General features: G+C 41.6%; 2 protein-coding genes across 2 annotated transcripts in view; both read left to right on the top strand.

The window, feature by feature from the left end:
- Nucleotides 1-13,400, top strand: part of shmt1 (serine hydroxymethyltransferase 1 (soluble)) — a 251,794-nt gene that overhangs the window by 1,842 nt on the left and 236,552 nt on the right. The gene's annotated exons all lie outside the window — the stretch shown is intronic.
- LOC104959432 (dynein heavy chain domain-containing protein 1) lies at nt 755-6,036 on the top strand. The gene is made up of 7 exons (XM_010787363.1): nt 755-978; nt 1,066-1,191; nt 1,289-1,386; nt 1,475-4,514; nt 4,608-4,710; nt 5,486-5,657; nt 5,751-6,036. Exons 1-7 carry the CDS (start codon nt 780-782, stop codon nt 5,907-5,909), a joined length of 3,897 nt encoding a protein of 1,298 aa, XP_010785665.1. The 5' UTR covers nt 755-779; the 3' UTR covers nt 5,910-6,036.

The following is a 13,400-nucleotide window of genomic DNA, read 5'->3' on the forward strand; positions in this document are numbered from 1 at the left end:
TCATTTATTAATATTGAATACTGATTTTGTTTTTCACATTTAGATTTTTTTCCAGATTTTGCCCAAATTTCACTTTTTTAAATATTTGCCTTGTTCTCAGAGTTTTAACTTTCTGATCTAAAAGCTGACCTGCAGGTGGCAGTGTTGCACCACCGCTCCCGTCGCCACGGTAACGTCTCCCTCCAGCACGCTGTTGATGACCCGCCCTCCGTCGCCCACCAGACTCTCTCTCTGAGGACAGGAAGCAGGGAAAAGTGAGGATCTGATTGGTTGGACTGATGTAAACAACACTGAGGAACAGGAAGTGTCACCTCGATGTGAGACAGCGTGTTTTTGTTCGTCCAATCACGGCTCAGACGCTCCACATGGCCTCGTCCAGACAGAGTCAGGTAGTCATAGCGACCGCCGGGGACGTAAACTGAAAAAGAAAAAGAAATGTTTTTCAAAGTAAACTCCTTAATATCAACGTGAAGTCATGTGACCGTGCTGTAGTTCCTTTATAGCCCAACATTAGCCACCTTTAGCTTAGCGGTGGTGACGTGAAGTCATGTGACCGTGCTGTAGTTCCTTTATAGCCCAACATTAGCCACCTTTAGCTTAGCGGTGGTGACGTGAAGTCATGTGACCGTGCTGTAGTTCCTTTATAGCCCAACATTAGCTACTTCTAACATATATAATCCTGTAACAGAAAGGCAACACCCCTTCACGCTTATATTGTTGCACACTGACCTTTCTTCTTACTCTTTCAGATATGCAGGGATGCACAAGCAGAGTATAACATGGAGCAGAAATTCATACAGCTTCAACAGGAATGGAAACCCAGACTATTCCAGCTGGATAAATTCACACTGCCTGATTGGCAGCATCAAAAACCACAACATGTATTACCAGAAACAAAGAAACCCACAGAGGGCACAGTTTCAAAACTCCAAACTGCCAATCAACACACCTGTAATGATCCAAGACTCCTCGTCATTGGTGAGACCTAATAACAAGCTAGAAAATGTGTAAAATCAATACTCAGCTTACAGTTTGCTGGGGTTAACCATGTGTCTTCTTACTCAGGTCTGGAGATACACTTTGCTGAGATAGAGAACGATTTGATGACTCTGTCCACCATGTTGAAGTCCCCACACAGTGTTGAGTTCAGGCTGCAGAATGAACATTTGTTCCAATCACTGCACGATCTCGGTATGGTGGATACTCAACCAAAGAGAACATTTGCATTCAATTTGAGGAACAGTTTGAACATTGTAATGTCCTTTTGTTTTCTGTTCATTATTAATAGGGAAGCTGCTTTGTTTATTTGAAAGATACCAGCAGTTATGGGCTTTCTTGACCAAGATGTTCCATGAAACATCCATAAGTGTACAGAGTGTGGAGCTGGTATGTCATCCTTATATTTATATATAATATATCACAATGTTGCAGTGTTATGAATCTGATTGCAGAGCTTTTCCTATTTTCTTCACAGCTGGAGCAATTCCAACCAATTGATGAGACCTTTAAGGACATTATTCAGTCCGTCTCAAGTGACACTCATGTGTGGAACTTTGTTAATCCAAAGAAAACAAATGAGAGATTTCATGGCAGAAACTTCCACCAGATTCTCATTGACGGTGTCTCTACAATGGAGGCCATTTCCAGCCAGATGTCTGACCTCCTGGAGAGCCTCTGTCAACAGTTTCCAAGACTGTGGTTCTTAAGTGATTGGGAGAGGATACAGCTACTCTCCTTTGAACCAACGCCTTCCACACTGCAGCCTTTTGTACGCAAATGCTTTAAAGGGATACGTTGGCTAGAAGTGGATTGTGTAGTACCATCTAATCAGACAGGTGTAAAGATCTGTGGGGCTACATCTGAGAGCCAGATGAAGGTTCTGGGGTTTTTCGGCAGCCTCCAGGAGCACATTACCTTTCCGTCTCCTTTGGAACCAAATCCCAATGCCTTAGGTTGGCTTTCTATCTTTGAGAAAGAGTTAACGTTGACCATGGTGCAACTCATGAAGAAATGTGCTATTGTGAGAATCCAGCTTGAACCACCCACTGAAGATGTGGCATTTGATAACCAAGTAAAAGACATTGTATTTCAAATTGCTGAAAGAAGGAAAGTCGCCCTCCCTGTGCTGGATCTCGTGTCTGAATACCCTCTTCAGTGTCTGCTGGTGGTGGAGGAGGCAGTTTGGTGCCAGTCTGTCCTACAAGCTTTCCAAGAGTCAAGTCCAGTGATGTTAAGAAACATAAAGGCATACAACTCTGCAAAATGGAAAACCCTTGGCCGTTTCATAAGGGATGGAGTCACAGGGTCTGACTGCGAGTCTTTGGTCTCTAAGTACAGGATGATGTGTCTGCGAGCTTTGGTGCAACTTACAATGAAGCATTCCCAGCAGCTTTCTCGGCTCATGGAGGTGCATAGTCTTCCAGAGTCGTCTTTCGAGTGGCTAAGTTTCATGAAGTATCATATAAACTCAGAAGATTGTAGTCTGACGGATGATCCAACATGTCACGTGGATGTTTTGGGCCATCGACTCCAATATGATTATGAGTATTTTGGTCCAGAAGATTGTGTGATGGGACACACTCCATCCACAGATCGGGCGATACTGGGGATTCTCCTGGCTCTCACAAGCTACAGGTGTGGGTTTGTGAGGGGACCTTGCATGTCTGGAAAGAAAACAACAGTGGTTCAGTTGGGAAAAGCGTTGGGGCGAATGGTTGTCAACTTGCAATGTTGTCCAACTATGAGCCCCGGTGTTGTTCAGAGGATGCTGTTGGGTGCTCTTCAGACTGGAGCGTGGCTTCTGCTGGACTCTGTAGACCTACTAACACAAGGATTACTTTCAATGCTGGGCCAGCATCTATTTGACATCCAACAATCCTTCGCAGAGTTCACAAAGAAGAAGAACCAAAGACTGAAAGAGGAGCCAAAGGACTGGAATGCTGATACAGATTGCACAAACCTCCATTCAGATTGTCACATGGTGATTGCAGGGAAAAGCATTTCTGCCAGACCAAGCTATGGATGTGTTGTCATCTCATCCAAAGGGTATTCATCTGAGGTTCCAGAGATCCTGCGATGTGCTACCAGACCCATCGCTTTAACCCTTCCAGATTACAGGATCATCGCAGAAGTAATGCTGACTTCCATTGGTTACTCAGACGCCGTGTCTTTAAGTCAACGTCTGGTGGACCTCATCAGCCTGGCCCAGGATTCCCTCTGTCTGCCTGATTCCATCAATGACCACCAGAGCTGTTATCTTGTCCTCTTGCAAAAGATCATCTCTGCATCTGAAATGCACTTCCAACAAAGTGAAAGGCAAAAAGACATTTCTGATGAGGCCGATCCGACACCTTCAGAAGCTGTGACTGTCAGAGTTGATGGTAAGGAAAGAAAAGAATCTGAAAAACCCTCCAGGTTTCTCAGCTCTCATTTGGCCATTATACAGGGATTAATGGAGGAGACAGCCATTGTCAAAGCCATTCTTTCTGTCTCATTACCTGTTCTTTATGAACAAAAGAAAGCCTTGCAGTTCTCCATCCTTCTCAAGGAAACATTCCCTATTGCATGCCAGTTTCCTCTCTTCCAAGAGTACATCGAGGAAGATGAAAAGACTCAACTTAAAGATGCACTAACAGAAGAACTACAAAGGAAATGTTTTCACGCTGACACTGAAATAATAAGCAGTTCTCTGAGACTCTACCATGCCATGAAACTCTCTCCCGCAGTTATTCTCATAGGCCCTTCAGGTAGTGGAAAGACAACCTGTCGCTGTGCTCTTGCTGAAGCACTCAATCACCTGGCTGCGTTGACAGAAAATGACAATAGGATGGAAGGAGATACCCCACAGATCTCAACCTGGAACTCTGTGGACACCGTGGTTTTATTTCCTAATGCCATGTCCCACAAGGAGCTATTTGGCAGCTTCTGTGAAAAGAGAGGATGGCAAGATGGAGCTGTAGTAAAGGTGCTGAGAGATTCAGAACCAAAAATCTGCAACAAGAAGCAGAAAAGTGATCAGATACATAAATGGCTGGTGATGGATGGGAATCCTGTAGGCTGGTTGGACTACTTAACTACAATGTGCAGTCCTCAGGACCAGTTTCTGTGCCTGTCTTCAGGGGAAATACTGCCATCCCAACCACACCTTAGACTAGTGATGGAGGTCACTGATCTACGTGATGCCAGTCCCTCTGCAGTGACCCGCTGCAGCCTGGTTTATTTCTCAGGTTCTGATCTGTGGAAGGCTGTGTGGAGGAGTGAAATGGATGCTCTGTCTTCTGAACACAAACTAGATCAAGGAACCTTGAACATGTGGAATCGTCTGGCTGAAGATCTGTTCTCCAACACACTTACCGCTTTAACATCTGCAATCCTAAATGAAGGAGAATCTCTTGAAAGCGTTGTGCATGGGATGAGAGAAATCATGTCGTTTGTTCGGATCCTACGAGCCCTCCTTCAGCATGTCGGGAAGGAAGGGGACAAAGCTGGGGCAACACCACAAGTGGACAAAAAAGGTATAACCAGGACGGTTGAACAGAAAGTCTTATTCAAGCTAAGGTAGTGACTTAACTTTTATTATTACTTCATCGCCTATTTTTTTCCACCAGATACACCTCTCCACAGAGCGGGAACAGACAGCAAAGGCCTGCTGAACAGAAACCTTTTCCTGGTGGCTTATATTTGGGGATTTAGTGGACATCTGCATCCTCGGTAAGACCATTTTGGTTTTCTTATCAAAATGATGCCATAAATAATCAATTTTGTTAGGGATGTCCCGATCAACTTTTTTTGCTCCCGATCCGATTCCGATCATTTGATTTTGACAATTTGCTGATACCGATTTTTCCCGATCCGAGTCCCGATCTTTGCAGGCAATGCATTAAGACAAAAAAGAAAAAAAAGCACTTCAGGTTGTCGCATTAAGGTTATTTTTTTTATCTAAAATGTGGATATTCTATCCAACATGGATACTAGCTTTCTTTTCTTTCAGCAGCAGCATTGATCAGTTCAGTTGTGCAGCATTGGATCAAAACAAAATAACGCTTCAGTACTCCCGTTAGGCTTACTGCTACAATTAGAACACTGCGGCCCACTCTGTTGCCAGATTTGAGAGAAATAACCAGGTACTATGAAAACAAGCGCCCAAAGAAGCAACACATACATGAAATGTTGTGTGTAATTTGGAAACCAAAACTAAGGCCTCCAGGATGACTTTAAGACTTGAACATGGTCATTTTTGTTTTGTAACATTGAATACAAAATTTAAAAAAAAGTATTTAAAAAAAAAAAAAAAAAAAAATCCCGATCCGATCTTTTCTCCCGATTCCGAATCTTTTGAAACACTGACGTGATCCCCCGACTCACGTGATCGGGAATCTCTAAATTTTGTATGTCATTGGCAAAATAAATCACATATTTTCTGTACGAGCGGCAAATAACATTCTCGTCGCCAATTTTCTTCACCTACTTTTATGATTTCCTTCAGCCACTGGCCACGGTTCGACTCAGTGGCGCCATCAAGTGCTGTTTACGCTGCCGATACAGAATTGTGGTTCCTGATGGGAGAGAGTGTGTTTGCATGCTACTGCTTTTTAAACATCGACATCAAGACATGGCCCCGAAGAACACACTGCCGACAAATTCTATCCCTCCCGATGGTTTGTCCAGAATACTCTTGTGCATTGAAAGTAAACATCATATTATAAATACATCTGTTAAAACATTATAACTAACACATGTCTGTTATTTAGTATAGGAAGTATGCCCTCTCTTTCTTGAAGCATCATGTTGGAGGCGAACCAGCCGGTGTTGCTCGCAGGAGAACCCGGTTGTGGAAAAACGCGACTCTGTGCAGAACGTTGCTGAGTTTTGAGAAGCCACACATTACTCTACAGCCAGTCCTCTACTGAGATCCAGAGACCTGCACACCGTACTGAAAGACCATCACTGCACGAAGAACTGCAGAGACACTCAGGGTCCCAATGGCAAAACAGAGACAGGACTGCTTGCTCTTTGTGGGATGATTTGCACGAAGCCCCCAGAGGTGAGTAAGAACATTAAAGTCACCCTATTATGCTAAATCTACTTTCACATAAATATTTGAGATTATGAAAGTTCTCAGGAATAAAGAGACCCCCTCTCTTTCTGTCGCTGATTACATCTCTATGAAGACCCGTCTGAAAATGAGGCTGATCAGATTTTGGCCCTTTATGATGTCATAACGATGTTTTGGCTTGGTGTAACCATTAGCCAATCAGCAACCAAACGGTAGCTCCTAGAGCACTATTGAGTTCTTTGTAACCAAAATGTCTCTCAGAGGGGCGTGGGGAGGGGCTCTTATTTTCATCTAAAGTAACAGACAGAGAATCAGCACTTTAGAAAACAGGGCTGAAACAGAGGGATTATGGGTAATGCTGCAATGATCTGTTTGGTGTTTCAGCCAATCAGAGACAGGCTCTGTATATATCTGAGACCTGTGATATATTGATGAAAAACATTATAATAGGGGACTTTTAACTTCAGGACATTTAGTTTGAAGCTTCTTGAGGTTAATATTGATATTGTGCCTGTTATAGATGTCTTTGGAAAGATGTCTACAGCTCTAGACACGCTCCGACAGAGTATCTCGATGGGACGGATTCTAACATTTGACGGCTACAACTTCAAGTTATTGAGTGCTGCTTCCCTCAGCTACATGGCCACCTGTTGTGTCTCTGGATCACACAGTACAGTGATTTCCTCCAGGCTCTCACGCCTGTTCTCCAACTTTGTGCTCCCCAGCCTTTCTATGGACGTCATATTGTCTATCCATTCTCCTCGGCTAAAGATGTGGCTCAAAGAAACACAGCTAACGCAGAGTGCTGAGGATATGGCATGTTGCATTATCACTGCAACTAAGAATGTGTACGATGCTGTGTGCGACCAATTCAAGCCGACTGTGCAGAGGCCCCTTTTCATATTTTCCCATCATGACCTTCAGAAGGTGTTTAAGGGTTTGTGTCTTTGGCAGCCTGACAGAGGGACAATGCAACAAAAGGAGGAAACAATACTAATCCTTCCAGAGTCTGAACCAGTCCTTAACATCGCACATCTCTGGATGCATGAGTGTTTGCGTACATTCAGCGACAGGTTATGCTCCGAGGATGAAAGCAAAATGCTTGAGTCCCTCATAGCCATGACAGCAACAACTCACTATGGAAGGAGATTGGCTGATGCAACTTCTCCTGTCAGTTTAGATTTCACAAGACTTGATATTCACACCCCCCCCTCGGACACAGAAGGTCAGCCAATAGCTAAGAGTTTAGGTAACCGTCATTTGCCTCAAGAGACACAACCAGCTGGACAATCCGACCTGAAGAAAGACCGGACATCGACTGAACCTTCCTCTTTGTCTGGAAACATTTCGTCAGTAGAAGAAAGCCTAAAAACTCACGCTATGCAAACCCAGATTCTTCAGCACATGGAGGACAAACTGGCTAATCTTGTGTTTGGTCCTGATCTTTCCGAGGCTCCAATGAATCAGAAACACATTTTTAAGGGTAGCATTACTTACCAGGACAGAGACCTTGAGGTATTACTGCAGCAACTGCGTGTCCTCATCAGCAGAAACCAGGAAGACAAAGGACAGGAAGCTGATTATAATAGTTTAAATAGATGCGTGGTGCACAGACAGAGGGTGGGTCAGCTGTTACACATCCTCCGGGCGCTGCTTATACCCGGAGGTCACGGACTGCTGATGGCCTCCAACAAAGGCACAGGTCGTAAAACCACAGTGCGTTTAGCTGCCTTTATAACCGGACACCTGCTGATGGAGGTGCATCCCGGTAACGAGGACGAGTTGCACGAAATCCTCAAAGAAGCTGGGAACAAAACAAGAGTGGATGGAGTTAGGGTCATCATACTGGTTCACGAAGGAGTCAGTCAGCCAATCAGAGGGGAGCTGCTGGCGGCGATGGCTCACCAAACACAAGCAGGACTTTACACCGAGGATCTGAGGAACGTTGTTTCCAGAGCGACTGATGTGAGGAAGTCAAGACGATATCGTATGGACTACTGGATGTCTGAGAAGTAAGAGGAAACTGCCTTAAATATTGGGATGTTGTTGTTGCCACGTTTAGATCTTATTTAAAGACAACAAATCTGGGCTGAAATTTGAAACTGTGGTTGATTGTTAATCAAGTTAATACTTTTTTTTTTACAGGTACTTGAGCCAAATCCACAGACATGTGCACGTGTTCCTGTTGCTGCCCTTCACAATGACAGACAGCAGTGAGGTTCCTGCAAACAATGGAGACCGTGGATTGACTGTAAATACCTTTTTTATTTATTTATTACAACACCTGTCACTGAACCAATGCACCTGTAATTAAATATTGAAACACAAACTGTTCTTTTATGACCAGTTAGTTGGAAAAGTCAACCTGCGGACAAACATTTAAACAGGTTCCAAACATAACTAATTAACCTGTTTAGCCCCATGCCCCCGCGGGACGTCTTGCAAGAAACAGCGTCTCAGGGCATCTTAACATTGAACAAACTATGAATATATCATACCCACCTAATGGGAAGAAACTCAGCTAACTGACGATACGAACCATTTTTACCGAAACAAAATACAAGTTTCACAAGAAGCGTCTAAATGAGCCCTGAGCAAAAAAATGCTAACGCAGTTAGCACAGAACTCACGGTATAAATACGTTATTACTTATCGGATCTGCACAAAAAATATATCAGCTAGCAAGCTGAGATTCCACAGATTCAAGATGTATAAGTATCATCACTGAGCAAACAAAACTCGCCACAGGGGAATCAAACCCAGACATCACACAACGTAGCTTTAGGTAGCAAAAACGGCAATATCAATCAATCAATCAATCAATGTTTATTTATATAGCCCAATATCACAAATTTTACATTTGTCTCAGTGGACTTCACAGTTTGTACAGAATATCAGTATGACAATACGACACCCTCTGTCCTTAGACCCTCTGTCTTACCTTTGCTGTTGTTCTGATCAAAAGTTGTGTTCAATGGCATTCAAACGATAAAAACGCGGCTGAAGGTTAATCCATAGTGTCTGAAATGATTTCTGATAATCCATCAGCAATACACTTGGTTTTCAGTTTTCAGTTTTCAGAGAGTAACATAGCTTTCGACTGCGTGCGCATCACTCTCACTCCTCAATGGAACGTGTATGTGGATTCTATTGGCTCTAACGGTTCAGAAGAGGTGTCAATCATCATAATCGACCATTGGGTTCCAGAGAAACAGCATTGACACCTCTTCTGAACCGTTAGAGCCAATAGAATCCACATACACGTTCCATTGAGGAGTGAGNACACACACACACACACACACACACACACACACACACACACACACACACACACACACACACACACACACACACACACACACACACACACACAGTAGAGTTAAAATAGATGTTCTCGAATGAATGCATGAAACTACTAATCTAACAGCGCAGACCTTTTGTTTCACAGTGTCCTCTTGTTCAGTCCTCTTCCTGTAGTTCTTGCAGAGAGTTTCCTGGAGGGAGTGGATGTACTCCAAACGTCTCTGCATGTCAGGACACATCTTCACACACTCCCTCACCTGAAATGATGAGCCAGATTAAAACATTTGTGTTGTCATGTTAATTGATTGTCCTGCCTCACAAACTATAGCATGTTAAATCAGTGAATCTGTGTATTGGAAACAAATCTGAGGATATGATAAGTATCATGATACAGGGGTTATACATAAATAAATATATTGCATAACTGTAAGCAAGGCTGTGATTTAGAAGATGTTTTTTGTAAGATGACCCTTTATTGATCCCCAAGCTTCCCACTCTGTAGTTGTACACACACACATACACATGCACTTTTATAGAGGCACCAGAGTGAAGAGGTTGCAAGGTTGTAGTTGGTTGGGTCTTGAACCGGCGACCCTTCAGATCAGAGAAATCGCCATATGCATGAAATCTGAGTGAAAATGTTTCATATGTTTGCAATAGCAACAATGGGATCTGCGATTGCATTTATCAGAGTTACAACCAACAACATTGCAATATTTTGAGATGTCACAAACGCACAATAAATAAGGATTGACTGAGTCATTATTTGCATGTAAAATATTAATTAAAAGTTGCTACAGTATCACAAAACATAACAATATAATATAGTATATATTTCCTAACACCCTATTTGAAGGTGAAGAGGCTGTACAGTTACAGTTCTTGGTGACTTTCAGATCTCTTAGACCATTACATAATGTTGGGTCAAATACATCAGTTTCCTTCTCCCTGAAAAGTCTTTTTCTCAAAAACAAAGTGTTGGTTCTGGAATCAGAAATCATCTCATCTCTAATGTCAGGTGGGTAAAATAATATGCTAAAGAGTATTTAGTATTCCTTAAGTGTTGACATGTGGAGGTGAATGCGAGTCTCTACAGGAGAGGTTCAGGATAAGGTGAAATATAACCAAACTACAAACTCTCACTCTGACTTTATTTTAAAACACTTTGACAACCCATCATCTCAAAAGTTCAACTCCTGCAGTTACACAAGAGAGCACTAGTGTTTCTTTAAATACCACTTTAAAGACCTGAATGCACTTTACCTTACCTTTCATTCTGTGACGATGGATCTAAATTCAGAACACTTTGAAAACACAGAGCCTTGTGGGATGAATAATTAAATGAAAGTGTGACTAAAAGAAGAGACTCAGAGGATCTGAAGCTCTACCAACCCTGCAGAGGTGGAACTAGGCAAACTAAAGAGTCTGGAATATTTCATCTCTTTTGCATAACTGGAAATCTATTTGAACTATGTAAGAGTAAAGGGTGTTTCTTACCATGAGAGCGTATGTGGAGAGCTCCTGCAGGTCTCCTGGTTCTGTCCTGAGTCGAGCAGCATATCTCTGAAGGTCTGATGAGACGTTTTCAGAGAGACTCTGGATCTGCTGCACCAGCTGCTGCTGCAGTTCCTCCTCTAGCAACCTCAGCTGTTGCTCTTAAAAACACAGAAGGTATTCATTTAAAAGATATAGCTTACACATAATGGATACAGCATGAATACTGATACATCCATTAGCTGTCAGATCTTACCACATGTCCTTATAAATGGTTAATGTTCTATAATTTACCAATTTTTCAATCTTTCATCAAAGATATAAACTTGGTTTCTGATTCTATTTAAGGAAAAGTCAGATCTCTGAAAAAATTTCAAAATTCTGAGAAAAAGTCTGATTTCTGCAAAAATGTTAAGAAAAGTAAAAATTCTAAGAAAAAAATAACATTATGAGAACCAGTCAGATTTCTGTAAAAAAGTCAAAATTCTAAGAAAAAGTCTGATTTCAGAAAAAGTAACAATTGTGAGAAAAAGTAACAATTCTAAGAAAAATTCTAAGAAAAAGTCAAAATTTCAGGTAAAAAATTACATTATGAGAAAAAGTCAGATTTCTGAAAAAGTAACAATTCTAAGAAAAAAATCACATGAGAAAAGTCAGATTTCTGGTAAAAAAATTACATTATGAGAAAAAGTCAGATTTCTGGTAAAAAAATTACATTATGAGAAAAAGTCAGATTTCTGCGCAAAATTCTAAGAAAAAGTCTGATTTTGGAAAAAGTAACGATTCAAAAAATTCAAAATTGTGAGAAAAGTCAAAATTATGAGGGAAATTCAAAATGTTAAGAAAATGTCATAATTCTGAGAAAAGTAAAAATCCGACGGAAAAGTCAGATTTCTGAAAAAAATCTAAATTCTGAGAAAAAAATCTGAATTCTGTAAATAATTCTAAATTATAAGAAAGAAGTCCAAATACTTTATGGCCTGAGTAATGTTTTTTTGGAAAGCTTCTTGAACAGAAATGTGTATTTGATGAGAGTGAAATCCCTTTATAGAGGACATACGGAGTGGCTCCTTGATGCGGCTGCACTGGATGTTGATCAGCTGGTTGGAGGTGGAGACGGAGGAGGGGACGCTGGAGAGTCTTTCTGTCAGGCAGCGGGTCTTCTCTATCAGATCCTGGTACTGTGAAGCAGGCTGATCCTTCAGGGAGTCCAGAGAGGAAACACTCCTTTCACTAATGAACACATTAATGTCCACCAACCAGGAGAAGCTCTCACACAGCTGCTGGACCTCTACGTCTGCTTCCTGTCCACAGAACACAGAGGAGAACCCATGAGCCAGTCAACAGGTTCATGTTAACTAACAACTCTTTAAAGCACAATCAATCAAAGTTGACTAAAGTAATGAATTAGAATCAAATAATCTTATTGATGATTTTCTTGGTCAGAAAATAAAAGTTTAAAATTATGTAAACATCCCAGTTTTCAACATCCCCGGTACCGGGGGCAAAACGTAACATCAACTATGAATGTGTCATATCCACTTAACGGGAAGAAACTCAGCTTTCAGACAATGTTAACGATTTTTAGCTAAACAAAAGACAAGGGTAATAACAAAGGCTCTGAATTAGCGATGAGCGAAAAAATGCGATTAGCAAGCTGAGATTCCACAGATTCCAGAAATATAAGTATCATCACTGAGCAATCAAAACTCGCGAAAGGGGAAGCAAACCCAGACATCACACCACGTAGCTTTACGGAGCAAACACGGCCAATTTGTCTTACCTTTTGCTGTTTCTGATCAAAAGTTGTGTTCAATGGCATTAAAACTATAAAAACGCTGCTGAAGGTTAATCCAATGTGTCTGAAATGATTACTGATAATCCATCATTCCATTTTAATGTCAATAACGGAGTTTTCATATATAGCTGCTATGACAGCTTCCGGTTTTGGTCATTCTGGCTGTGCAGCACTCATTCACCAATGGGTAATGTTTAGATGGATTTTAGGAACTTCCCCTCAATTTTATTGGCTCTAACGGTTAAAAAGAAATGTCAATCATCAAAATCGACAGAGGTGGGCCAGAGATATGGAAAATGCACCCAAATGACCCCAGAAGTGTTTGTTTTTTGCTAAACCTCTCTTAACCTCTTAAGCCCTGAGCCTGTTTTTCAGGTCTCAGGTTCGAAAATGACATTCCCAGAACAAATGACCATGTCTTCACTTCTAAAAGGGGTAAATTAATAATCTTTTTTCTCAAAGCAAGGTTACATCTGTGAGTTGGATGTAGAAGTGTCAGAATCAATATAGATGTTTTTATTATTATTATTATTTTCATTTTAACCTCTTTTCCTTTCTCTTTCTTGATCCACCTTAGCAACGGTCATTTCAGTCCTTGACAGCGGTCCGTTCTACTGGATTAACAACGTGTCACATGTTCTGAATTGACCAATCAGAACTTTATTTAGCCTCCGTATTGTTTATGGTTGAATGTGGGCCGCAAAAAGAAATGTGATTGTTAAGTGGGCCCTGAGTTGAAAAAGGTTGGGA

Source organism: Notothenia coriiceps, unplaced genomic scaffold (assembly GCF_000735185.1).
Source record: "Notothenia coriiceps isolate Sejong01 unplaced genomic scaffold, NC01 NC01_scaffold00000285, whole genome shotgun sequence".
NCBI lineage: Eukaryota > Metazoa > Chordata > Actinopteri > Perciformes > Nototheniidae > Notothenia > Notothenia coriiceps.

Coding starts and splice junctions, on each gene's coding strand:
- LOC104959432 (XM_010787363.1), top strand. CDS start 780: ATGGAGCAGAAATTCATACAGCTTCAACAGGAATGGAAACCCAGACTA. Junction 979..1,065: donor TCCAAGACTCCTCGTCATTG/GTGAGACCTAAT, acceptor CTTCTTACTCAG/GTCTGGAGATACACTTTGCT. Junction 1,192..1,288: donor CCAATCACTGCACGATCTCG/GTATGGTGGATA, acceptor CATTATTAATAG/GGAAGCTGCTTTGTTTATTT.